Raw genomic sequence first — 26,920 nt, 5'->3', positions numbered from 1 at the left:
GTCAGTATTTCTGTGTAACAGTAAGGTCTCATCTAAAAAAAAAAAAAAACAAGTGAGGGAGAGAGAAAGTCATACATCTGCAGGTTACCGAGTGTTCAACACAAGATGTGCACACACGAGCAGCTCTGGGAAGTCTCCGAGCAGCCTCTGGTTCCCATGGCAACTGCGGGGCGGTCTCTATCGGCTCCATCTGAGAATAGGTAAAGTAAATCTGCATGCATCTGGCTGCCCGCCAGCGTCTCAAATGAAAGAGCACTTTGAATGGCTGCCAGGTTTGGAGGAGGAGAGAGGCTGTCAGGCCTGCTTAATGTTGGCAGTTTGTACTTGGCAAGACTTGCCTTTTCCCAGAATCCCTCACTCTGGCAGCCCGCCAGCCACTTAGCGGAAGCTGAGAGTTAACCCCTGCGATAAGCTGGTGGAAAGCTGAACGTGGAAAACTTTCCATGCAGAGTGTGTGTGTGTGTCCGCACATGTATGTGGCTCTGTGTGTGTGTGTGTGTGTGTGAGAGAGTAGGTGGGTGGGTGATGTTCTGCACAGGGTGTGTGTGTGTGTGTGTGTGTGTGTGTGTATGTGTGTGTGTGTGTGTGAGTGCCAAGCCTCAGGGTGATCTGTATTCATGAGAAGACTACAGGGACAGCAAAATATCCCTCAGTAAAAAGGAAGGAGGGTGAAATATCCTTTACAGGCGGACTGCAAATTTAGACTTTACATTCTTGCTAAAGGATTGCATTTTTTTTTTTTTTTTTTTTTGCCCATAAAGTCGCAGTTAAATATTTTTGTGCAACATAATTTGAAGTGTTTTTCACCAAAATATAAATATTTGAGTTCTACGTATGATCTTGTGTCGCGCAAGGGTGGTTGTTTGCGAAGTAAAGCCTGATTTCATTTTGAAGTCAAGTGACTCACTCCAAGATAATTTGTACAAACACTTGTTTCTTTGTGTCGTTAATTTGGGCACAAACGAAAGACATCAGGCTCATTTACACCATCCGAGTTACAAGCACAAAGCATGAATACTATAAAAATCATCACCACTTTACAAGCTGGAAGACATTCTGCTTGCCATATCAGTAGTGGTTATTTTATCCTTTTGACATCCAAATTCAGGCTCTGTAATGCTTGATGTACTGTATATATAATTTTCAGCGGAGGGAGAAAATCACATCCTCAGATTTGGATCCTGCCTTACTTGGTAGTTACGTTTTTTTTTCTTTTTTGCTAGAATAAAGCACATCTTCTTTCCGTGCCAGCAGAATGCAGGGATTTGCAATAAATGGCATTTCTGCTCTCCTTCAGACCCTCCCTTGCTTCTTTTTTTCCCCCTTCTCTCAATTTTTCCACCCTCTCGTGTTGTTGTATAACAGGGCGAGTTTTTTTGCGTCTACGGTGTGTTCTTAAGCAAAGAATAGACTATGGGAAAGGGGCTTTAGGGGCAGGGCTGTCAAACTTCCTCATTTAATGTAAACAAACACTCTGCTGACCGATATTACCATGCCAAACCATAGAAATATGAGTCTTTATAATCATATTTATTAAATCACTTAAAGATGTCTACAATAGACATAAACATTGTTTATGTTTAATGAGGTTTCTACACAATAGAGTACAGATATTATTTCAAATGCCCAAGAATGTCTGTGTGTATGGCCACAGTATGCTTATTTTTATTGTAAGTCACGCATGCATTTTGCTGGTGTAAGCATTTTTACAACATGATCTTGCATTATTAATAGGACCACAGAATATCAAGCTAATGGACATTTTAGAAGCAGTAAGAACAGACACTCTGGAAGAAACATGAATACCTCAGATTTTCCACCCACAACTCTGGCTCTGATATTCTGAAAGCAAACTGGCCAATGAGGTATGGCAAGCAGCTTGAACATTATTTTTTTTACTATAGAAAAGTATATTTATTAGCTAAATTTTTTTTTCTTTTCTTTTTTTTTCTGTTTTTTGTTATTAGTATATTTATCACATTCATTCACTAGTACTTATATTTTTGGTACTAGTCATTATCTCAGTAGTGACAAGTAACTAATCTATTTTTACTGATAACATCTGCTTTGTTTTTTTACTTGTATGGAATCTGTTGTTCAGATATTAACTATTCACTACAGACTAGTATGCATCCTGGTGTCTATTCTAGGTTTACTATATTAACTATATTACTATATTATATATTTCTATTGATTATTTCCTAGAGACATATTTTAGACTTAATGGTACTTATTTATTAGAAAAAGATACTAAGTGCAAAAATTGCACTGTTACTAGTAACAATTGAATAGTTACTTGCCACTATTGAGATTTAGAATGAATACAATAAAATAAATACTAATATATAATGAGTAAGTACGGAATATATACTAGTGACCATTGAATTTACTTGATGATCATTTAAAAAATGCTTGTAACAAAAATGGACAACAGTATTTTTTTAACCATACATGTTTAAGTGGCTTGCCATAATGTTGGCGGCGCGCGTTTCTCGGTCCATTCAGAAGATTTGTTAGGGAGTGGTTAGCGCATGCGCACTCGCATGGCAACAAGTGGCTTGTCATTTGTAACAGAAAAAGGAACTGCGGAACGTGGTGTTGACGTCACTGGCCCAGCCAGGTGGCATTCCGAGAAGCAGAAGAGGCGCATTCGCCTCCTAGTAACCGTATAACGGATCCGAGAGGAGCAGCTCAACATGTCTTCGGCGCAGGTCTCCTCGTCGAGGAGACAGTCGTGTTATCTGTGCGACCTGCCGCGCATGCCGTGGGCAATGATTTGGGATTTTACGGAACCCGTGTGCAGGGGTTGCGTGAACTACGAGGGCGCGGATCGGATCGAGTTTGTTATCGAGACAGCGCGCCATCTGAAGCGGGCTCATGGCTTTCAGGAAGGGAGATCCCCGGGTCCCGCGCCGCCGCCTGCGGTGAAAGCACAAGCGGGGATGTCATCCAAGGAGTCGGTGCAGATGAATCATGTGGACGGATCGTCCAAACAGCAGCAGCAGCAACAACAACAGCAGTCCGGCTTGGAACGATACGCGCTCGGAACCGAGAGATCGCGCTTTGATTATTCCAGCATCGGCGCGCACAGGCTTCCGAACGGGCTCGGTGGACCGAACGGCTTCCCCAAATCAGACGACGGACCCCCCGAGCTGAACCGACAGAGCCCTAACTCGCGTCGGAACCACGGGCTGGTGGCTGTGTCGGGGCAGATGAGCGTGCCGCCGAACCTCCTCCCGCAGACCCTCCTGAACGGCCCACCGTCAGCAGCGAGTATAGCGCAGCACAGCCTGTCTGGACGAGCCCCTCCAGCCACGACTAGCATCGGACCTGCGCTCGCGCTCTCCGAGCAAGGTAAAAGACCCGGTTCTGTGTCCAGCACGGACCAAGAGAGAGATCTGAAAGAGAAACAGCGTAACGCAGAGGCTCTGGCTGAACTTAGTGAAAGTTTGAGAAACAGGTCAGAGGATTGGGCAAACAAACCTAAGATAGTGAGGGACACACTGATCACACTTTCCAATTGCACTCCGTTTGATGTGAGGTTCAAGAAAGATCATTCCCTTCTAGGTAGGGTGTTTGCTTTTGATGCCATTTCCAAGCCTGGCATGGACTATGAACTGAAAATCTTCATTGAGTATCCCAGTGGATCTGGTAATGTGTTTTCCAGTGCGTCCGGTGTGGCTAAACAGATGTATCAGGACTGCATGAAAGACTTTGGCAGAGGGCTTTCCTCTGGCTTTAAATACCTGGAATATGAGAAAAAGCACGGCTCTGGTGACTGGAGGCTCCTGGGTGATTTGCTGCCGGAGTCCGTGCGTTTCTTTAAGGAGGGACTCGGTGGTGAAATGCTGCCCCAGCCTTACATCGATGCCAGCTGCCCTCTGCTGCCCTCGGCGCTGGTCAACATGCCCCGGGCCGTGGCGTCGGGCAGCGCGCTCAGGACGGGCGTGCGCAAACGCAAAGCCTCCCCAGAACCGGACTCGGCAGAGGGGGAGCAACAGAGACAGCAGTGGATGGCGAGTCAAAGCGAGGCGCTCAAACTGACCATGGCGTCCGGCTCATTCGCAGCCTCTCACGGCGGACCGCCGCCCCTGGGCTCTGTGCACTCCAGCCGAGCCACCCCACCCGAATCGGCCCCACAAAACGGACAGTCCCCCATGGCTGCACTCATGTCGGTCGCAGACACTTTGGGTAACGCACACTCACCAAAGGACAGCAACTCTGTGCACTCCACCACATCCACCCGACACAACAGTAGCAGCCCGGTCTCCCCCGCCTCGGTGTCCGGACAGCGGCGTTTGGCCTCCCGAAACGGGGAGATCAGTCTGACCGGGACGCCTTCCCAATCGGGTTCACATCAGGGCATGGATCAGGTGCACCCTCAGAACATTCCAGACTCACCCATGGCCAATAACGGACCCTTGTGTTGTACTATCTGCCACGAACGTTTAGAAGACACACACTTCGTCCAGTGCCCGTCAGTTCCCAACCACAAATTCTGCTTCCCGTGTTCCCGGGAAAGCATCAAAGCGCAGGGGGCCACAGGAGAGGTGTACTGCCCCAGCGGAGAGAAATGTCCCCTGGTAGGGTCAAACGTGCCTTGGGCTTTCATGCAAGGCGAGATAGCGACCATTTTAGCTGGGGATGTGAAAGTAAAGAAAGAAAGAGACCCTTAAATATAAATATATATGCTTCCTGCATCAGAAACAGACAAGTGAAGCGAGTATATTTAAGGTTGTGTCTTAAAACCTAGTGAACTGCCTACCATTTATGAACGTTATAGATGCATTTTAAATGCTAAGTGTGCAGCACACTTAGTTTTGAGACACAGCCTACTTGTTGTGAATATTGAAGTAACAGAAATAGTCCAGTGTACAGAGACATTTGTTTTCCTCCACGAAGGAGGAGGATGTGTGCGTGGAAACCTTTTTTACGGCACTTTTACGATTTACGTTAACGTTTCTATCCAATTTCATACTTATTTTCCACATCTACATGTACAATCCCAAGCAAAAAAAAAAAAATGTTATTAATGAATACACTTTTTGTGGTAGGTATAACAAATGAAGTGAGTCTAAGAGAGGGCATTCTTTGTTTCTTGATCCCGTCCTTTTTTTTTTTTTTTTTTTTTTTTTTTTAGTATGATCTTTAAAACAGCAGTTTTTAATTTGTATCACGTGGTCTGAGAATACAGATATATTTTATTACGTGTTTTCATTCTCTTTTTGCTTTAAAGTTGCACGGACGCTTTAGTAGAGCAAAAAATACTGTAAATGAAAAATGAAATGCTCTGTTTGTTTATACATATTTCTGTAGTAACAGAAGACTTGTAACGTGCCTTGGAGCTGAGTAAATTGTAATAAATTCATTGATATTAACTCTTTGTGGCGTGTTAATTTGTTCAGGATAGAAATGTCTGATATTTGAATTTATTTCAAACTTCTCTGATGAATTATTATAGTTGGCAAATTATTCTTTCTGTATAATAGAAGACATTTTGGCAGCGTGGAGATTTTTAGTGTCGTCAATTTGATAATAAAACGGATATGTTATGTTTTCAATATTTTATAGATGTTCATAAGCTGTATTGACTAAGGGCCAAATTATTCTTTTTCTATTCACTTTGCAATGCTGTTTTTTAACCAACAATATCCATCCAAAAGTATTTTTTTAAAAAATGAAAAGTACTCAGCTAAGCACATTTTTCTGTTGCTAAGAGTAACAGTAGATCGAGTATCATAGTAAGCATATCTTTTTCATTGCTTTTGTCAGTGTCTTTGGCATTCATGTCACTCTTTTTGCTCCAGACAGATGTAGTCTTGCTATTCTGACCTAAAAGTCAAATGTTTGATGCAGCCACAGGGCATGAAACATCCATTCAGCATTCCCTGATGGGTATCACATGGGGCAGTGCTTGTTTAATATGTGCTTTTTTTTTTACTCCCTTAGCAACAAGTTCTGTTAATAGCTCACAATAAAAACTGTTTTACTGCATATGCAGAAGGCATTAAAATAGCACACAATTACCCTGCTCTTAGCACACTGTGTCTTAATCTGTTACGCCTCAATTTAGGACTTGTTAGCTGTTCTCTTTCTCCGTGTGTCAGAGTATTTTAGTGCGGGCAGAAAAGCTGGAGAGGGAAAATGCTTGCACATGCCTGAGATGGCCCTGGGGATGTATTCCTCATTTAGAATTCAGCTGGTTGGTCATGTGACTTGTCAGTCGTACACTTGCATTGGCTGCAGGAGCGAGGGAAAACAGTTGGTGCGTGGCTGTTGCCATGACTCAAACTAATGCTCTTTCACAGACAAATAGAAGGTGGCACAATTCATTCATGGCAGCCGGCCATGCAAGAGCATCCAGACCAAATAACAGGGGGGACGTTAAGGTCAGAGAACAATGCACATGACAAGCTATCTTACTGAAGTGGGCTCTGTGGTTGAATTCTGTGGAGGCCTGTGGTGCACATCCTGTAGATCAGAATAATTTAAGCGGGAACTAGAATACTTTTGCACTGAGCAAGATTTCGTTTTTATAAAGGCCATGTGCAACACATTTTTGTTAGTCAGCATGTTAAATACATTCTTATGCGCATATATATATATATTGCACCACATCTGTAAATATTGGTTTAAAAACATGAAATACAAGATATTGAAAGGTTTTGAGCAGACTAACGAGGGTTTGTAACAATATTCTGATGCACAGTTAAAACTGAATGTTTTTTTCCCTCGTTGAATCATGCATATGAATTAAGATGCCAAAATATTTACATATTCAAAAGACAATGGCTCACATGACAGCACAATAGATTAGCGAGGCAATTTAGTTCAGTTTTGTATAATACATCCATAATCCTTCTAAAGAGTTTAGTTGTGCTTTGTGGTGCATTGCAGTGATATTGTCGCTGCTGCTCTGTCTGTGAGGAATCAAAGGTGTGGTGTCTGGTTCAGGATAGAGTGGGCTTCTATTGTCATGCTAAAACTGACTTGGGTTTGAGGTGCCCTTGGCTGTCTCCGTAATCACCTGGGTTTCAAGTTTCAGTGCACATACAGAGAAAAATAAACAGATACACCAACCCCACCCATTACAGAAGGCGGGGGTCTCACTTCCTGTTTACTACACATGCTCCTCTGGTGTCTTGAGTGTGTGTGTTAAATTCTGCACCTTTTCACGGAATGCTTTGAGACACAGACAACTGGAAGATGTGGAAAAGACCCTTTACTTTACCTTTGCTTAAGAAATCACACATGATTATTTTGAGTGGCCATTTAAGGATAGAGATATTCTGTAATATGCTAATGAAATCCAGTCACTGCCTTTGTGCTGCTATATTTCAGCTACATTTCTGTGTGTGGTTAAAAAGCATTTATGTATTTGAGCCTCTTTTACAATCTGTTGTATGTTGGATTTACAGTATTTGTGTTCCTGCAAACATCTCAAAAGTAATATTAATCTCTAACACGGTAGCTTGTCTGTTTCGGAACATTTGTTTTTGGTCGCATTGTAAAATCACTGCAGTCTGTCCTCCCTTCGCTAGCTAAGGAAGGCAGCAGCTTCTTCCCCTCCTCCAATTCCCTTCATCCCCATAACACACACACTTCTCTCTCTCTCTCTCTCTCTCTCTCTCTTCTTTCTATCCCTCTCTCTTTCTATCTCTCCCCCTTCAAGGGAGAAGTTTCCAGTGGATAAAAATACAGCCACTCCAAAGGTTACGCTGCAGTGCCATCGTGCACAGTTGCCCATGGTAACAGCCTTGTTCAAAACATCATTTATTCAAGAATGCGTGGAGAGGTTCAGAGTTAACCCTGCGTGTGCCGGCATTTGGCTGTCTGCGTCCATGTGTTTTCAGCCATGTTTGGCATGTCTTTTGTTTTATTGTCATTTTTACAATTACAGTAGTTTTCTTGCTGATATTGTTACATTGTTTTCTTTTTCATTGGAATACATAATGCAATTACAACGGGCGTAAAATCTCAAAATACAATCAACAACCGGTGGATAGAAGCAGGTTCCTGTCTTGCTTTTTTTCTTTATTGATAATCCATTATACTTGGATGTACATTACAATAACAGAAGAAAATATCTGTCGCTGTGTTCATTTTGTCGCAACTTTAAATATTGATTGCCATTCTCATATATACAGTAGTCTGTTCATACTGGTTTAGAAGTTATTTTTCTGTACTGCTTTACTTTTATTGCATAACATATATATATAATATATTGTTTTCGGGCAGGTTTCCTGATAGTCCCAACCCTTTCTATTGGTCGCGTCACTGTTGCAAACAAACAAAATAATGTTTTAAAAGTGCCACAATGGGGAAATCAGCCTGCGAATGGCTTAAAGTTGCATATTAAACTGGTATATGCAAAACTATTTTAACCATTCAACCTCATATTTTCCCCCCACCGCATCATTGCATCCCTGACTGCGATATGGCATTTAACTCTCTGCGCTTGTGCTTGTTGTTTAGCACCAACGGAGAAGGGGGGGGGGTTATGTGCAAAAGGGTTATTCCCATTTTGTTTTCATTCACTGTGCCTCCAAGCACAACCATTTATAGACGGTGATGTCAGCACTATCTTCCATAGCCCAGGGCCTCTTTGGCACATAATGTATGCAATCTCAGACATTCCATTCCTGCCTCGCAAATAAGCTGCGGGCTACAGCGGGCGTGTGCTTCCCCCTCTTTCTGCAGATATTAAAGGCGCAGAGGGGGAATTGATTTTCTCCTGCTTTTCACTCCTACTCTTTCGTTTAGTTTATTTTTTGGCAGCTCTTTTTCTTTTCTAGCACAGAGAAACTAGACAGTAAATCCTTTTTCATTCATTTGGGAATGGCATGTTATTGTTAATATGATTGAATGTGTTATCTGTCATCTCTCAGTATCAGTTTTGATTTTCCAAATGGCTAAATTCACACTTTTGTGAATCTGTTATTAAATAAACATCTTTTTAAAGATCTATTTTTATCAGTGCACGCAACATACGCCTCTCGGAACAGACGCAGCTCTGGTCTACCCTTGACTAATGGCATGTGGGTTGTAAAAAGGGATCCGTTTTGGCAGCGTTTCAGATGTTTTTCATTAGCTTGTAAAGGACATCAATTTTCGGATGGAATTCCAATTTGCATTTCAAGGCCAGTCCCTCCTTGAGGGCCAGGGCCTGTTACAGCTTCCTGTAGATTCCCGCCGGAGAAGTAGTGGGGTGGGGGGCTTAGTTTGGGGGCAGGGGATTGTTTCTGAGCACATGAAAATGGCCTATAGGGCACCATGGAGACATAGTCTGTCTTGAAAAGCTCGCAGGCTGGATTGTTCAAGGATGGTTTCACTTGATTGATCTAAAGTGTTAAACTGAGAACCCGCTGAATACCTGCTGAAGTGCAATTTTTGTATCTTTCATGTGCTTTCTGATTAGGTTTTATGCATTTAAACAACTGTAGTGCGTGAAATCACACACATTCTTTGATATTCATCTAATTTTCCCGCAAAACACTGAGTACAAAACATTCCTTCCTTTGTTTTTAATTTGCAGATGGACTGGCTGGTTGGAAGGAAAGGGTTAATTTGTAACTCATGGGCTGTGCGGCTCTTGGCCGGCTCACTGGAGAAATGTAGCCCCCTTTCATTCTCTGGGTTGTTTACACGACTGGCAGCCATTTTAGACTGGAGCTCTGCTAACACAGAGAGGTCTCGGGTTTCTTAGGCTTTCACAGTACAGCGAGTTCAGTCAGCGGCTTGTTCTGTCATCCATCTTCCATCGGGGCCCCTTCCCCCCTCACACATTCACACACACATTCTCTCTCATTCTACAATCTGGTCACCATCCACTGTACTCGGATAGCTGTATACTGTTCACTTTTAAGTGCTCTGTTGTTTATTAAAGCAGCAAGCCTCTTGAGGCTGAACATTATAGTGATTTTTTTCACCGTTAAGGGGTGTTTTTGCATCAGCAATATGATTAAACATAATGTTCAATCCTAATATTTTAGGAATCTGTCAACTAAAACTTATTGTCATTTATTAGGCAAATATCAAACTGAAACAACTAAATAGTCTTTATTCACACATAATAACCTAAATATATATAATATATATATATATATATATATATATATATATACATGTATAACAGCTTGCATTGTTGCTGGCATTATTTTTATGTGCTTTTCCACAGTCTGTGTTGTTATTGACTTATATTTTCTAGTTTGTTCCCAAAGACTTGCTTTTGATGAAACTTTTGTGCGATCTATCTTTGAATCCATTAAATCCCAACAATATATATATTTTAGCATTAGAAACACTACTGTGACTAAAGAGCTTACACATACTGGTGTGGATTAACCATTACAGAAACATTAAAAATGATTTTGGTAATCACCAATACTGTTAGTTTATTAGTTTAGCTGTGACACAAACCTTACATTGGGTGGTGGTCTGAAAAATTAGTTTAGTGCTGTTATCACTAGAATATTGCATGGCTATCAGCCAATCAGATTCGAGAACCAGAAAGAACTGTTGTAAAAAAAAAAAAAAAAAAAAATATATATATATATATATATATATATATATATTTATTTATTTATTATATTACTCATTTATTTGTATTTTTCTGCTTTAATTTGTTACAAGCCTTTTTGATCTCTTTATTAACCTTTTTTTTTTTTTTTACATTTATAGGATATTGCATTGATAACATATTTCTTTTTTTCACTTTTACATTTAATTGACTCTTTCTAAAGACTTTTTGTGTGTGTGTGTGTGTGTGTGTGTGTGTGTGTGTGTGTCCTGTTCTCTCGTTTGCCCTTTTTTCTCAGTTACTCAACCTTGTCTTGTCCTAAATTTGAAAGCGCATGCTTTCACTGAGCTGTTAAGGGATCAGGATTCTGTGTCTGCATTAGTATCTGTCTGTCTGTAGCCTTGATCATGTACCAAGAAACACAGATGATCTCACTGGACCAAAACCATCAGTATTAATAGCAGCGAAACTCCCATGTAATGAAAACCTTCCAAATGACCTTGTGGTGAAACCAAAGGTTGTCATCTATCGCAGCTGCGAGAAAGGACAATGGGTGTGGTTTGCCTACTGAAGGGTCTAATTGGAGGGCTCTTTAAAGGTGATGTCATTTATTTGTCTGTGGGTCTTTAACTTAGCACTGTTGCTTTCCCATCACTCAGACATTATTCCAGACCTTCTGATTAAATCTAATCAGGTGTTCCTCTGTGTCAAAACAACCCCAGCCCATCATCGCACCCGGAGTGGTATCATCTGCTTTCATTAGGAAATGAGTAAGATTGATCAGTCGAGGCCTCCTGAGCTGTTTGTTATAATCATGTCAACAAATACATCCTCTATTTATGAGATAGATTTAGCCTTTTCTAGAATCAATAAGCCGTGTATGGTACTGTATGAAAGCAACTCATTTGTTTCAAATGATTTTGTGAGCATGTTGATATTTGTTCTGCAGTAAATACTAGGGTTGAATTGAGCTGACTTTGACCTTTTCTGTTTTTCTGTTTGGTTGATCATCCAATAGGCTTGCGTGATCAGTTCAATGGCCAAGTAATCAGAAATTATACTACCATGTTAGATTATAGATTTTTTTTTTTTTTTTTTATGTGTTTAGATCTTTGCATAATTTTCATTATTTTACATCTGAAGATTGTTTCTAGATGTACTGACCCCAAAATATGTTTTGCATAAAGAAACTGATTTTGTTTTTTCATTACATTACATTCATTACATTTGAGGTGGCATGAAAATAATGCAAAAAATCTTAATGGTCACAAAACATTATTTTATTTTTCATTTTCTTTCTTTATAGATAGATAGATTGATTGATTGATTGATTGCTTTCCCACATAATAATAGTCTTTTTTCCCTTCCGCCGACGGAATGCAAAACCAGCAGTTATGTTCTGAAATAACATTAATATTTAATGTTCCTCATCTCAACAGCTGAAGTCATGTACTGTGTGTCTGTACTCCCCCGTTTTTCCCTGTATTTTATTTCACTACGTCTTCCCCCCTCTTGTTGACTGAACATTTTCGCAGCGTATCCAGCTGCCGCCTGCCGTGCGCTGTGCTCAATGACCTCAGCTCCTGGCTGACGATTGGTTAATATAGACTTTGACTGTACTGCAGCCCAACCGCCACCAATACCCCCTGCAAACAGAGGTGTTTCGGATGGGTATAGCTGCAATCACCTTCCTCCTGTCACCTGGGCTGAGTGTGAACCCCCCCCCACGCCATGAACCCCCCCACCCCCCCAACATGTAGCCCATCTGTTGCGTGAAAGAGACCCGTGATGGTGCTTCATTACAGAGTGTTAGAGGAATGTCAACAGCTGAACCAGACTTCCCTTCACACTTCCAGACTTGAAATAAGTAAGGGGAAAAAATATGTGTAAATTGTTTTCGCAGATGGTTTATTTCGGGCTTGGCTGTGATGCTGTTCACGCCAATCTTGAAATGGTAGAACTCAGGAATCCTATTGAAATTTGACTAAAGAATGAAAGAATGTCATTGACAAACTCTGCTTTGTGATTTTTTTTTTTTTTTTGCAGGCCCTGAGTCTCTTGGCAAACAAGTCAATATAAGCCCCATTATTTTTATATGTATATATAAAAATAATGTATATATATATATATATATATATATATATATATATATATATATATATACATACATATAAAATTACATTTAATATTACTTCATTCTAATATGCTGATTTTGTGCTCAGGAAACCATTTTTCCATATATTGAGAAGCAATTTTAAAGAACACTGGGCTGTCGCATGTCTGGCTTATATTCAGGGCATCACTGTGTGGTTGCTAAGATGTTCTGAGTCAATGTTAGTTTATTGATTTGTGGTTGCTAGGATGTTTTTAATTTCGTTTTTGATTTGTTTTCAGACACAAGTCAAAATGGCCCATCACCAAATCTCTATATGATATCCTGGTCACCTTTTGATTTTTGTTTTTTCCCCATTATTTAAAATTTTTCAACCTTCATGCGAATGGGTAATCACAGATATCTGCACATTCGGTTGCGCAAATGATGGTCTGTGCATTAGTGCAGATTAAAATCTCACACTTAAATCATATTTATAGCTCCTAACGTACGTTGCTTCATAAAATTAAGGTTGAACCACTGTAGTCACATGGACTATTTTAACGAAGTCTTTACTACCTTTCTGGGCCTTGAAAATGGTAGTTGCATTGCTGTCTATGGAGGGACAGAAAGCTCTCGGATTTCATCAAAAATATCATAATTTGTGTTTTGAAGATAATTGAAGGTCTTACAGGTTTTGAATGACATGAGGGTGAGTAATTAATGACAGATATTTAATTTTTGGGTGAACTAACCCTTTAATTTTACTATTGATTAATGTTGTGTGGATTTGTTGTTGTTTGTTGGTTTATTGATTTTGTACAGCACTTTAGAATAACAGGTGTTCTATTTAAACATGCTTTAAAAATAAAATAAATTGAAGTTTTGTGGGATGAGTTAAGCTCCAAAATGTAATAGGTTTGGTCAAATCCTTAACCCCAAGTATAAAAAATAGTAACAGTGATGCTTGCCTTAGCTTTGCACGATTTTCATATGCTGCCTTTAGTGGAGTAATATTACCAAACCGTGATTGGCACCGTCTCTGACATTTCCCGCAAATGCCGTGTGTGGTGCACTGTAGTCTGGCATTGCATTAGATTGTGTGGCTCTTCATGTCTTCAGCGTGATTAGGAGATGGAGTCTGTTCTTTAAATAGAATGCCAATGAAGGAGTGCATGGTCTGATTGGCAGTGGCAATGTATAATTCAGTTTTCAACCCCCAGGATTCAGAGCGAGTCTGTGTTCTGATTACTAATCAGCAGACACGGTGACTCTCCCCACCTCCTCGACGGCGAGAAGGCTCGACCAGCTATCAGCTGCTGTGTCTGTCATGAACTGTTGCGTGCCAATCTGGAGAGCCCCGCTAAAAGAGGCGGGAGGGGGGTGAGAGAAGATGCCTGTTACCATGGAGAAGCAGACCTGGGGTGATGGTGGTTGGTTGTAAAGTCTAGGTCTTTTTAGACTCTAGATATCCTGTTTTTCTTTTCCTTCTCACAGAGCTCTTCTGAATGCCATGCGGTCCAGGGGAACATACAGTTTCCTGCAGTGTTGAAGAGATTTTGTGGCATTTTTGCATGTGGACAGCTGCAGTAGAAGTCTAGAATTGCATTTGTCAGTAGTTTAGTACTTAACTGTAAGTAATGCACTTTGTCGTTCAATTTGTCCTCCACCGTTTGTGCTACAGAGATGAATGATTCCTGAAATCATGTGGCATTTGGGGGAGAGGTGCACTGTGAAAAATTTACGGGGATTTACGGGGAAAAAAACGGCACCTGTGGTTGCCAGAAATTCATTGTGGTGACAATGTTTCCAGTATTATGGGATGGCATATTAGTGCCTGTATACAACTTATAACTATATATTTGATAAATTAATATAATGTTGATATACCAAGCTAACTAAACAACCTAAATCTGATTTTTATCTTAAAATGTACTGATAACCACAACAACAATAATACAGGGGGTTAAAAAGAAAGGCACATGATAAATCATTAACATAAAACATGGTCAATACTTGTGTATAGGCAGTTCACAGTGTCACACACAGACAAAACACCATCAGGGTAACACACATGACACTAAAATAATGCAATAAATGTGTTTCATTTTCTAAATGACATGCAAAACACAATAAAAATAAGAAGAAACAAAATGACTTATATAAATGGAGTGTCTATTTGCACTAAGTGTAAATAGCCTGTGTTGTAGGCAAAGGTTATTTACACTAACTCCGCCCACCAATGTCTGGTTGGGTGACACAAGATTAAAAAAGACGTGCTCCGTTCAACATCTGCATTTGCGTAGGCCGTAGGGAGTATGACGTGTGGAAGTAGCTTTTGACCTGAGTTCGAATCCGCCTTTTGCCGAATTCGCTCTTCTCCCTTTTCCTATCACATATCAGATCCGTAATGCATTTATTCTCAATAAAAATGAAGAAAAAATTTGAAAAGTATAAATAGAGTGCATAATGAGTGTTTAATAATAAAGTATTTTTTGGGTAGAGTTAGGTCTAGGGAGGGCTTTATTGTCCTATATTTTTAATAAACATAGTCATTTACACTCTATGTTATTACTGCATCCTGTTAATGTACAACAATACTGAGGTGCAAATATCTGCCACTATTTATACGTATAAATAAATAGCATCTAACAACTATTTGCACTTATTGCAAAGAACTGATACTTCTATATAGTGTAAATAGAATATATTGCTATTTGCGCTTAGTGTAAATAGCATCTACAGCTATTTGCACTTTGTGTAAATAGCATCTATTGCTAAGAAAATGTGCTATTTTCACTTAGTGCGAATAGACAATGTTGTTGATATCATGCAGAGATGTCTTTTTTTTTTAAAAATGTCTTTTTTTTTAATTGTTTTTCATTGATTTTATGTTATTCCTAATTTTTACTTGCGAAAGCCATAAATTTGACAGTATGTTACAGTGAAATTGCATATGATGTAATAAACATTTTACAATGTTTCATTGTGTATGGTACATAACTTGCACATTAACAGGTTTCTACTGTAGTTTTTTCACATTATTTTTCTCTAAAAATGTAAATAATTTTTTGCAGTGTATACTATTACTTAAATAGGTGAACAAATGCATACATAGACTGTCAGAGGCTCTTTAAAGCCTGTTCATACCAAGGAAGATAAAGATATAGTTCTAAAAATCGTTCTAAGTATAAAAGAATAGCACACCACAACTATAACGATAATGGCACAGGTAAACAATATTGTTAGAATCACTTTAAGAATGATTTTTTTCCCAGCTGATGAATGATAATAGCAATGACAGCCCATCAGAATCCATCCTTCTTTAAAGAGCTCGAGCATTTAAAGCAGCAGATGACACTGATATAGCTATCGTTATAGTAATCTTTCTTGGTGTTAATGGGCCTTTAGACTTAAAGGGTTAGTTCACCCAAAAATGAAAATGTCATTTTTTACTCACCCTCATGCCGTTCCACACCCGTAAGACCTTCGTTAATCTTCAGAACACAAATTAAGATATTTTTGTTGAAATCCGATGGCTCAGTGAGGCCTCCATAGCCAGCAATGACATTTCTTCTCTCAAGATCCATTAATGTACTAAAAACATATTTAAATCAGTTCATGTGAGTACAGTGGTTCAATATTAATATTATAAAGCGACGAGAATAAAGTCACGTGATTTCAGCAGTTTGGCGGTTTGACACGTGATCCGAATCATGATTCGACGCGCTGATTCATAACGCTCCGAAGCTTCAGGAAGCAGTATTTTGAAATCGGCCATCACTGTATAAGTCGTTAGTTTTTTTTTGGCTCACCAAAAATATTCTCATCGCTTTATAATATTAATATTGAACCACTGTACTCACATGAACTGATTTAAATATGTTTTTAGTACATGGATCTTGAGAGAGGAAATGTAATTGCTGGCTATGGAGGCCTCACTGAGCCATCGGATTTCAACAAAAATATCTTAATTTGTGTTTCGAAGATCAACGAAGGTCTTACGGGTGTGGAACGGCATGAGAGTGAGTAATTAATGACATTATTTTCATTTTTGGGTGAACTAACCCTTTAAGACTAGAGTTTAGCCAGTAACCGCTGCAAAATAACATTTTCTTCCAAATTTCAAAAAGTTGTATAAAACAGCTGTTGTTTTTTCCACATCAGTTATTTTAGTAGCATCATAGGTGTGATGAAAAATGATGCCCTTGATTTTGTAAAGCGAATGTTTTATGTGTATATTTTACAGCTATCTGACTGTGAAGGTAGATTTATGGTCAGCATCCATCTCTCACTCTTGTTTTCTCACTGGTTTTGGCCATCTCTCTGCTATCCATCATATATCTCGCTTCTCATCATGAATTTGTTTTTGTTCTGGAGACAAACTTCTTTTGTTTCATCTGTCCGCCCCGTTCACATTTCTGGTAATCAGAACCAGAGCCGCTCCAGGAGTCCGACGTCCCACTAGCCTGGGGTGAATTCTGGCGGTTTGGTTGTACTTATTCACATTCCATGGTACATTTTTTTGTTCAAGTTTGAAATCTCGCTGAAATGTGAGCCAAAGAGTACACTACTTTTTTCCAGCTTTACTTTTTCCATTTTGTGTCCTCAGCATTTTACAGCTTCCCAGAAAACATTGCCCTGCTTTTCCCAAATTTAAAACCCATTACTGAATCTTAGCCAGTGGCTAAATCAACCTTGTTTTCCCATGTTGTCTGCACGATAATCAGATATATGTAATATTCACTGAGGGAGTTCAGAGCGAGGATGAGTCATAGCTAGTGCAGTTTTAAATCATAGGGCTTCATTCACACCCTTGAACGCCTGCGTCGTCTTTTTAAAGGTTGTGATTTGCTCATTCACACACTTTTGCTGGATCCACTATAGTCAGGAGGACTCCTGCTGGTTAGTATGTGGTATTGCAGGCTGCTTCATGGATTTGGGTTTTTTGTTCGGTGTTAATTGCATTCTACTTGTTTTGAGCTGTTGAATAGCTTATCGACTGTACTATCTCATCCCTTTTTACTTCATTTAAATCAGCGTCAAAAGAAGTCACATTGCATCAATATTTCCTGCATATCTCTGAAACACACAGACTCCACCAAGACGCCTCTTTATTGATTATTGGTTCACATGAACAAAACAGTTCCCTTCAAGTTCACCTCCTTAAATGGCGCCAAAGTCAGCATGAAATCAAAATTGATTGTATTTACTTTAATAATACACATTCTTGGTCTAACTGTGCAAGATTTGTCGCCACTTGTTTTTTGTTATGTTTTATTTCATTGCCATTGCCAATTTTTTTACCTTTACCCTCCATTGTGGTCCACTTTTTACAACCATCCTTTTTCTTCCTTGAATAATTTGCTTGTAAATGCATCATATTATGGAAGTACACTCTTAAAAATAAAGGTTCCAAAGATGCCATAGAACAACCATATTTGGTTCCCCAAAGAACCTTTCAATGAACAGTTCTTAAAGAACCATTTTTTTTTTTTCTTAGCGTAAAGAACATTTCAATAATTTGAAGAACCTTTATGACTTTAACAAACCTTTTGTGCATTGGAAAGGTTCTATGGATGTTAAACGTTCTTCATGGAACCATTGATGAAGAAAGAATCTTTATTTTTAAGAGTGTATTGTGTTGACTTACACTGCAGATACTCAGAAGTAGGCCCACTTTTAAAACTCATAACCTGCACTGACCACGCCAGACAGCGAATCTAATGTATTGCAGCCTGTTTGCTAATGGCAGCCGCCAGTCCTGGCACAGATGTAGAGGAGAGCAGTAGAGGAGAGCAGTGCCGCCCAAACTCCCTGTTCCTTCACGGTGATTAATGAAACCCCAGCTCACCGAGCTCCTCTCTCAGCCTCCATGGATCGCTTCGGTCTCTCAGGTCCCCGCTGTATTTCCTTCATGCTGTCAGATTTATACCAGGGTGTAGTGCATATTTATGAAGTGCACTCTTCATTTGCACTTGCGGCTTGTTTTTCTTACATTTACTGTCCATGGCTCTGGATATTAATCATACGTCACTCACTCCCTCTGCTGCAGCTGTCGCTGCTCTTATGGTTGTACACCAGCCGCATAATTGAGCGAAACGCTCCAGTTCTGCAGGAAGTAGGTCCAAGGAGCCAACTTGTACACCAGGGTACTTGTGGTGAATGTTAACATTTAATTTGTTCCTTTTAAAGGGCTTTATATTTCCTGCCGTATGCTAATGTCTTTGTTTAATATGCATATATCAGCTGTCCATTTTTTATTCCACCCCAACTGAAGCCAATCGCCTTGCACGCCCATAGCCGCATCCCGAATTTGCATGCGATCCAGACTAAGTAGTATGCAAAATGTTAATTAGTGCGCCCCGTGTCAAGGTAACGGAGCTGCCTAGATAGTGTACTATTTTTTTTTTAATGTACATCCTTGGTTTATGTAGCACATAATTCCTTGAGCACTACATCAAAATTTTAAGAGCAAGTTACATAATAATGAACTTAAATAATAATGAATAATGCAGACAGTATGTGTTTTAACGGAAACTGTGGTATCAAGAATTTTATGATGTTGAAGTTCAATCTAATACTGGTGTATAGTCTTATAGTTCACCCAAAAATGAAAATTTTGTCATCATTTACTCACCCCCATGTCTTTTCAAACATGTATGACTTACTTTTTTCTGCAGAAATCAAAAGATATTTTGAAGAACATTGTGGCTAAAACAATATTGGACCCACTGACTTTGATTGTATGGACAAATATATATATATATATATATATATATATATATATATATATATATATTTGTGTTCTGCAGAAGAAAGTCTCTTTTTCATTTTTGGGTTAACTATCCTTTTAAAGCTATATATACACTTTCCTATTAATGGGAATGTAGGGTAAATATAGGTGAATAGGACACATTCTGATAGCTTGTCATTGGTGTTGTTTTTAAAATATGATCCCAATGGCTTCATCAATGTCATTTCATTCTAGTTTAGGAATTGAACTGTCCCACTTTACTGTATTTGCTCGTCATACTTTTAGGTCATAGTAAAACTATGCGTATTGGAATGCAGCCCATGGCTTTGCACGTTTAAACGGGCAAAGTTTTTTATCATATTACATGGCTGTCTAGAATCATCAATTCTGATTGGCAGTCACATGTTTTATACACTACTATTCAAACGTTTTGAGGAAGTTAATACTTTTATATTCATTGAGGACATATTAAATTGATCAAAAATGACATAAATAATGTTACAGAAATGTCTATTTAAAAAAACAAATACTGTTCTTTTAAACTTTCTGTTTGTCTGTTCAAAGTTTTTTTATTATTAAGTAATTAACTGTTTTCAGCATTGATAATAAGAAATGTTTCTTGAGCGCTAAATCAGCATGTTATAATGATTTCTGAAGGATCATGTGACACTGAAGACCGGAGTAATGATGCTGAAAATCCAGCTTTGACATCATCACGGGTATAAATTATATATTCAAAGAAAAAGAATTTTAAATTGTAATAATATTTCACATTACTGTTTTTACTGTATTTTTGATCAAATAAATGAAGCCTTGGTGAGCAGAAGAGACTTATTTCAAAAACATTTAAAAAACATGTCTCCAAAAAACATTTTTTACTGACCCCAAACTTTTTTTTCTGTTTTCACAGGCAAACAATTTGTAAAAAATCACAAAATTTTAACATAATACGTAGTTCACCCAAAAAAGGAAAATTCTGCCTGTTTTTCTGTGGAACAACAAAGATATTTCTTTTTTTCTTCTTCTTTTTTTTTGTGTTCTTTAGATCCTAGCATTCTTCAACAAAAAAAAAAAAAATCTTTTGTGTTCTGCAGAAGAAAGAAAGTCATAGTTAATTTTTATGTGAACAATCCCTTTAATGTCCATTCATTTGGTATGAATACGTGTAATAAACAGGACATGTACAGTTATCCAGTCATATTTGCAAAGTAAGCCCCTTCAGAATGATACAAGACCAACTTACTGAACATTAACACAGTACGTATAGCTGTGTCCCGTTTAACAGAATAAAAGTGGACCACTTTAGGTTTAAAATGGCATTTACCGTATATATCCCGTAGATATCAGTTATTCTGCTCAAATTTGGCGTCAGAAATGACTATCATGGTAACAAAAAATGTAATGAGATTCCTCGTTGTCACTCAGTTCGTCTGCTGCAAGCATTTGCTCTAAATTTCATCTGACATAGTGAAAACTGCGGGTGATGTAACATATTTTCATGAGTGCTGCGCTCTTTTTGACGTGGTGCTGCTGGGAGACGTTTCGGTCTGTTGCCCTTTCCGTCAATGGGGCAGGTCTTGGGAGGAGGAGCCCCTTAGCATGTCATTCTGATGTGACGAACAGAGATGACACGGGCAGAAAATAACCTTCTATTTCAGCCCCAACCAAACCCCCTTTAACGTCTGATGGAACCAGCCAATCACAGCTGGCTCTGTTGCTAGGTAATGGCTCTGCCGCCCCCGTGCCTAAGTATGTTAATACAAGGCGATTGCATCCCCCTTGCCGAGACGAGAGACCTTACGGATGTGGGTGTGTTGGGGGTTTGTCTACTACAGTGAGGGAGAGCGGCCGAGATGATGAGAAAAAATACAAAGGCCAACAGGCAGAATTATAGGGGATGGACGAGAATGAATCATCGTGGTCAGATTCAGTTGGTTGGTCTCCCCAGCAGACGGCTTTATACAAAAACAACCTGTCTTCCATTTAGTTAACAGGTTCCCTCACATTGAAAAGAAAGATCAAACTCTGTTCTTCATTTTTATTTCTTTGTCTTTTAAGGTTAAGGTCTTTTTTGTGCGAAAAAATGTTGCGGTCTATTGTCAATTGTGTAGCGATGCACAAAGTCACTTTCAAACCATGTAGCTTTCTGTTGGTCAACGGTCTTGACGAGTTTGTGTGATCAACATGAACCCTATGCAAAATCTTTCATCATCTTGCAAAATCGCACACATTTCTATTGAATTCACTTTTGACAATGAAATTCCATAAAATAACAGTGAATGTGACCATGCCTTTACTCTCTCCCTCTCTCATGTTGTTTCAGTAACTTTTTGTGCACTCTAAAAAATAATGTGTTGGCTCAAAAAAAAACAACAGTTTGCATATTTTTAGAGTTATGACAACTTTGAGTGAATTTACATTCAACCAACAAGCTACACTGAGTTAGAGGAACTTAATAATTTGTAGCTTAAACACAGATTTTTAAGTTGATTATTCAAAAAAATAAGTCGTTCCAACTACCAAAGTTGTAGCTTTGCAACCAATTAGGCCTAATCTTATCTATTTCAGTTCAAATCAACAGCTATCGTAGGACATGCTAGCATAACTTATTTAACGTATATTTAATTAAACAAGTAAAATATTACTTGTCACTGGCATTAGCGCAGTCATTGCTTATAGAGTAAATGTATTGTTTACCTTCATGTATCTTCAGCACGATAGTAACCACAAAAATTTCAACATTACAGAAACTCTTTTAAATGTCAGACAGCATTAAACACAGGTTTTCCCCTTCACTACAAACAAATAAATTAACACTTAATTTCAACATTTATTCTCCTTATCCAGACCTATGCAAAGCATGCAGGGAACTAGAAATCCACTGCCTAATTTCCAAAGACAATTTCATTAAGTTACTACAACCTAATTTTTAAAAAAGCCAATTAACGCGGAAATTTCAGTTTAAATTACAGACGATATTAATTTGATGTAATGATTAACATTATTATGTCAACAGAACTCAAAAAAATAATGCTTGCAAGGTTTAATTAAAACAATAAATTCGATTTTTTTTACTTCTAATTTATGCAACCATGCATTTATTTAAGTTGTGGTAACAGAGCCCCTGAATTACATTTTAGTTGTCCTTCTATTATTTTTCTTTCCATTACTTTCAAGAAACATTTACAACCCGAATTCCTGAAATGTTGTGACGTTTTTTTAAATTTGAATAAAATGAAAACTAAAAGACTTTCAAATCACATGAGCCAATATTTTATTCACAATAGAAGATAGATAACATAAATGTTTAAACGGAGACATTTTACACTTTTATCCACTAAATGAGCTCATTCCAAATTTGATGCCTGCTACGGGTCTCAAAAAAGTTGGCATGGGGGCAACAAATGGCTGAAAAAGCAAGAAAGTTTGAAAAGATTCAGCTGGGAGAACGTCTAGCAACTAATTAAGTTAATTGATATCAGGCCTGTAACATGATTAGCTATAAAAGTGATGTCTTAGAGAGTCAGAGTCTCTCAGAAGTAAAGATGGGCAGAGCTGTGAAAGAGTGCGTAAAAAGATTGTTGAATACTTTAAAAACAATATTCCTCAACGTCAAATTGCAAAGGCTTTGCAAATCTCATCATCTATATGCATAACATCATCAAAAGATTCAGAGAAACTGGAGAAATCTCTGTGCATAAGGGACAAGGCCGAAGACCTTTATTGGATGCCCGTGGTCTTCGGGCCCTCAGACGACACTGCATCCCTCATCGGCATGATTGTGTCAGTGACATTACTAAATGTGCCCGGGAATACTTCCAGAAACCACTGTCGGTAAACACAATCCGCCGTGCCATCTGCAGATGCCAACTAAAGCTCTATCATGCAAAAGGGAAGCCATACGTAAACATGGTCAAGAAGCGCTGTCGTGTCCTGTGGGCCAAGGCTCATTTAAAATGGACTGTTTCAAAGTGGAAAAGTGTTCTATGGTCAGACGAGTCTAAATTTGACATTCTTGTTGGAAATCACGGACGCCGTGTCCTCCGGGCTGAAGAGGAGGGAGACCTTCCAGTGTGTTATCAGTGTTCAGTTCAAAAGCCAGCATCTCTAATGGTATGGGGGTGCATAAGTGCATACGGTATGGGCAGCTTGCATGTTTTGGAAGGCACTATGAATGCTGAAAGGTATATAAAGGTTTTAGAGCAACATATGCTCCCTTCCAGACGACGTCTATTTCAGGGAAGGCCTTGTGTATTTCAGCAGGACAATGCAAAACCACATACTGCAGCTATTACAACAGCATGGCTTCATCGTAGAAGAGTCCGGGTGCTGAATTGGCCTGCCTGCAGTCCAGATCTTTCACCTATAGAGAAAAATACGTCAAAGACAACCACGAAACCTATATCAGGCAAGAATGGGACCAAATTTCAACAGCAAAACTCCAGAAACTCATAACCTCGATGCCCAGATGTCTTCAAACTCTTTTGAAAAGAAGAGGAGATGCTACACCATGGTGAACATGCCCTCGTCCCAACTATTTTGAGACCTGTAGCAGGTATCAAATTTGAAATGAGCTCATTTTGTGCATAAAATTGTAAAATTTCTCAGTTTAAACATTTTATCGATGTTCTATTGTGAATAAAATATTGTCTCATGTGATTTGAAAGTCTTTTAGTTTTCATTTTATTCAAATTTAAAAAACATATCAACATTTCCGGAATTCGGGTTGCATTATTATCAGTGTTGAAAACAGTTGTGCTGCCTAATATTTTTTAAATACGCAATATTTTTGCGGAGATCATTATTTTAAGGATTCTTTGATTAATAGAAAGTTAAAAAGAACAGCATTTATTCGGAATTGAAATCTTTTGTAGCATTATAAAAGTCTTTACTGTCACTTTTGATCAATTAATGCATCCTTGCTAAAAAGTAAAAATTTCAGCAAAAAAAAAAAAAAAAAAATCTTACTGACCTCAAACTTTTTGAACTGTAGAGTATAGAGTGCTCAGTATGCAAATTTCATGCATGGAATTCCCGGAGGAATTGGATTAAAAATCCACCACTTGGCTGGAATTAATCATGCAATGTAGTTAGACCATGTGACAGTGTAGCATACTACTGTTTAAAAACGTCTGTCATTGCATACTGTTTCGCATACTACTTTTAAAATTAGTAAAAAGTAGGATGACTTTAGATGAACTGCATATTTTGTCTTTCATTTCAATTACAAATTTACTTGAATTCACCCTACATACTGCACAGTATGTAGTAAGCAGTACGCTATTCCTAATATTATCGCTATTCTGTTACTTTATGGCTGTTAGATGATTTTTTTTTCACTATATTAGCTTTGTTATTTGACTTACGCCAACAATATCCTGCAGTTCCTAAGGAGCTCTTTCTGTGTGTGGACTTGCACATGTCCATTCCCAGTGCACATACGCTGTGGTGTGGCCACTATGCAGTGACGGACGGCTTGTCAGAGTGACAGCCACCAGAACAAACACACCACACACACACAAACACACACTTGTGTACGTGCTTGCATTAATATGCATGAACCCTGCACACATGCCCCTGGTTGTTATTTGGGGAAAAAGACCTTTACATTAATCAAAAAATGCATGAGCTTTGTATTAAATGAGATAAATATTAATGAGGAAGCATGGTTTGGATGGGCGGATGTAGTTTAATAACAAACGTATGTGTGCCGGTGTTTCGCTGAGGAGAATGCTGGGAAGGCCGGCAGGGTGTAGGCCAGTGAGCGGAATACTAATGCGGCTGCATACCTTTGTTACGTTCCAGCCCTCACGTTTCTCTGGACTCATTCACATGCAGTCGAGCGCACTGTGTCTGTGGACAAACTACGATCAGTTTCTTGTCCCCTCCTAGAGCACATAAATATTGCTGGATTTGTTATCACATGCACAGGTGTTATTACAGTACCTTTTGTGGGGTCAACGCTAGTGCAGTCATTTGTCTTTTAGTGTGTTTCTAGTGTATGTTTATATCAATAGAGCAGATGCTCAAGGCATTTTGGTGGTCGATCAGTATTTTTTTTTTCAATGCCTGATTGTTAAACTATTTTATTCAGTTCCCATCAATTCTATAAAGGTGGCTACAGTCAAGACAGTGATTATTCAGTGCTGTCCTTCCACGAAATGTATATAGTAAAATATATAGAGCTGTTCAGAATTCCAAATTCATATATATATATATATATATATATATATACAGGTGCTGGTCATATAATTAGAATATCATCAAAAAGTTGATTTATTTCACTAATTCCATTCAAAAAGTGAAACTTGTATATTATATTTATTCATTACACACAGACTGATATATTTCAAATGTTTATTTCTTTTAATTTTGATGATTATAACTGACAACTAAGGAAAATCCCAAATTCAGTATCTCAGAAAATTAGAATATTGTGAAAAGGTTCAATATTGAAGACACCTGGTGCCACACTCTAATCAGCTAATTAACTCAAAACACCTGCAAAGGCCTTTAAATGGTCTCTCAGTCTAGTTCTGTAGGCTACACAATCATGGGGAAGACTGCTGACTTGACAGTTGTCCAAAAGACGACCATTGACACCTTGCACAAGGAGGGCAAGACACAAAAGGTCATTGCAAAAGAGGCTGGCTGTTCACAGAGCTCTGTGTCCAAGCACATAAATAGAGAGGCGAAGGGAAGGAAAAGATGTGGTAGAAAAAAGTGTCCAAGCAATAGGGATAAGTGCACCCTGGAGAAGATTGTGAAACAAAACCCATTCAAAAATGTGGGGGAGATTCACAAAGAGTGGACTGCAGCTGGAGTCAGTGCTTCAAGAACCACTACGCACAGACGTATGCAAGACATGGGTTTCAGCTGTCGCATTCCTTGTGTCAAGCCACTCTTGAACAACAGACAGCGTCAGAAGCGTCTCGCCTGGGTTAAAGACAAAAAGGACTGGACTGCTGCTGAGTGGTCCAAAGTTATGTTCTCTGATGAAAGTAAATTTTGCATTTCCTTTGGAAATCAGGGTCCCAGAGTCTGGAGGAAGAGAGGAGAGGCACACAATCCACGTTTCTTGAGGTTCAGTGTAAAGTTTCCACAGTCAGTGATGGTTTGGGGTGCCATGTCATCTGCTGGTGTTGGTCCACTGTGTTTTCTGAGGTCCAAGGTCAACGCAGCCGTATACCAGGAAGTTTTAGAGCACTTCATGCTTCCTGTTGCTGACCAACTTTATGGAGATGCAGATTTCATTTTCCAACAGGACTTGGCACCTGCACACAGTGCTAAAGCTACCAGTACCTGGTTTAAGGACCATGGTATCCCTGTTCTTAATTGGCCAGCAAACTCGCCTGACCAATACCCCATAGAAAATCTATGGGGTATTGTGAAGAGGAAGATGCGATATGCCAGACCCAACAACGCAGAAGAGCTGAAGGCCACTATCAGAGCAACCTGGGCTCTTATAACACCTGAGCAGTGCCACAGACTGATCGACTCCATGCCACGCCGCATTGCTGCAGTAATTCAGGCAAAAGAAGCCCCAACTAAG

At 39.0% G+C, this 26,920-nt stretch overlaps 2 protein-coding genes across 4 annotated transcripts in view; both read left to right on the top strand.

The window, feature by feature from the left end:
* Positions 1 to 26,920, top strand: part of kiaa0586 (KIAA0586 ortholog) — a 140,743-nt gene that overhangs the window by 13,947 nt on the left and 99,876 nt on the right. The gene's annotated exons all lie outside the window — the stretch shown is intronic.
* On the top strand, positions 1,581 to 5,378 carry irf2bpl (interferon regulatory factor 2 binding protein-like). Its single transcript, XM_051867304.1, has one exon. The coding sequence runs from the start codon at positions 2,697 to 2,699 to the stop codon at positions 4,674 to 4,676; it is 1,980 nt and encodes a 659-aa protein (XP_051723264.1). The 5' UTR covers positions 1,581 to 2,696; the 3' UTR covers positions 4,677 to 5,378.

Source organism: Ctenopharyngodon idella, chromosome 17 (assembly GCF_019924925.1).
Source record: "Ctenopharyngodon idella isolate HZGC_01 chromosome 17, HZGC01, whole genome shotgun sequence".
Classification (NCBI taxonomy): domain Eukaryota; kingdom Metazoa; phylum Chordata; class Actinopteri; order Cypriniformes; family Xenocyprididae; genus Ctenopharyngodon; species Ctenopharyngodon idella.
The sequence above is the reverse complement of the archived record's forward strand: the minus strand, read 5'-3'. Positions and strand labels throughout refer to the sequence as shown.